Source organism: Nanorana parkeri, unplaced genomic scaffold, assembly GCF_000935625.1.
Source record: "Nanorana parkeri isolate BGI_ZX_2015 unplaced genomic scaffold, ASM93562v1 scaffold708, whole genome shotgun sequence".
Classification (NCBI taxonomy): Eukaryota; Metazoa; Chordata; class Amphibia; order Anura; family Dicroglossidae; genus Nanorana; species Nanorana parkeri.
In genome coordinates, this window is record NW_017306976.1 from 750,793 (window position 1) to 752,509 (window position 1,717).

Genomic DNA, 1,717 nt, shown 5'->3' on the forward strand with positions numbered 1-1,717 from the left:
CTTGTTACCCATTGCCTCCTGTGCCACTGTGTCCACCTTTGCCCTTCATATGCCTCAGTTTCTCTTTACCCCCAGTGCCCAATATCTGCAAGTGCTCCCAGTACAACTGTACAGTGTCTTCTGTGCACTCTGTGAACCCACCTGTCACCAAGTATGCCTCAGTGCGCCCCATATACTCCATGTTGCAAAATGCTCCTGTATGTGTTCCCATATCTCCAAAATTTGCCCCTGTGTGCTCCCATGTTTTCAGTTGTGCCCCTGTGTGACCTGTAACTCCAAGTGTGCCCCTGTGCACTCTAAGTCTCCAAATGTGTCTTGTACACCCCCCATCTCCAAATGTGCCCTGTACACCCCCCATCTCCAAATGTGCCCTGTACACCCCCACACCTCATCTCCTAGTGTGCCATAAGGTGATCCTAGTCCCCAAGTGCACCCCTGTGCACACCCCATACTTCCAAGTGCAACCTTGTGCATCCCATGCTTCCAAGTGCACCCCTGTGCATCCCGCATCTCCAAATGTATCCCCGTACTCTGTCATCAGTACCCTCTGCTGCCTCTCTACTCTCAGGTACGCACAAAAGCTAAAAAAAAAAAACAAAAGAAAAAACCCAAAAGACAAAAATTTGGGCTTTACATGCAGTTTAAATTATTTTTGCCAGTCCATGGCAGATAAAAGGATAAATTGAAGTGAATGCCCTGAAGGGCATATTTATAAAGCAGTGAATGGGAATTTCATCAATCATTTACTGCAGGTGAATCCTTCACTGTAATGTACTGCTTTATAAATATATGTAAATTATATATAGGCTGTCAGGTCTATACCAGCTTCATAGACCAGCATTAAAGGGAATACAAATTCTACAATGTTACAATATTTATTTGAAGGAAACTCGTTGATTCTGCCCTCATGCGCATGCAAGCATTTGAGTAAATTCCCCAAAATCTTTTGATTCAATGTCAATATGATGTCATATCTATGACCTCACTGCGATCAATGAAAAAAATAATATCCATATTAAATGCTCGGGCACTACGGCAGGTGACTTACCTTCTCTGGAAGCTGTTTCCAGAAATCCTTCAAAACGAAGAGCAGCGTCAGCGATACAACCACCACGACGCAGACAGATACCGCCAAAATCGCACATTTTTTAGAATTCCACTTTTTGGGCTTTAATACTTCTGCCTTATTACGAAAAAAAAAAGGAAGAACGTAAATTGTTATAAATTAGAGGTAAATAAAAAAATAAATAAAAAGAAGACACATTTAAAAAAGAACATCATTCACTTACTTCTTGAAGTCCCGTCTCTTCTAACATAGTCTTCATCCTTAGAGTTGCTATAGGGACAGTGAGTAAGGCTGGAGTAAGTGAGGAAGCAGCAGAGGCGATTGTGTAATACAGAGCCTGCTGCTCCAGGACCACAGAAGGGAATTGTATTTCAGTGACTTAATGATCTCTCATACCAATCCTTCCTTCTTTCCACGTTTTTTTCTCTTTTCACTAGGCGTCTATTCTTCTGCAGTATTGAAATTTACCCAATGAATACTGCAAACTACGTAATATACAGTGAGGTACATGAGATAGATAGATAGATAGATAGATAGATAGATAGATAGATAGATAGATAGATAGATAGACAGATAGATAGATACATGCAGTAGATAGACTGATAGAAAAGGAGAGAGGGGTATAGTAAATGAAGAGATAGTTTCTGAATA

General features: G+C 41.1%; 1 protein-coding gene across 1 annotated transcript in view; it reads right to left on the bottom strand.

Moving 5' to 3' along the window:
- The window catches only part of TNMD (tenomodulin), a 58,769-nt gene extending 57,427 nt beyond the window's left edge, over positions 1 to 1,342 (bottom strand). Inside the window, exons 1-2 of the mRNA XM_018563901.1 lie at positions 1,290 to 1,342; positions 1,049 to 1,183 (exon numbers count right to left, since the gene is read on the bottom strand). Coding sequence (XP_018419403.1) covers positions 1,049 to 1,183; positions 1,290 to 1,325 — 171 coding nt within the window. The 5' untranslated portion in view covers positions 1,326 to 1,342. The remainder of the gene's footprint in view (positions 1 to 1,048; positions 1,184 to 1,289) is intronic.
- Between the last annotated feature and the right edge of the window lie 375 nt (positions 1,343 to 1,717).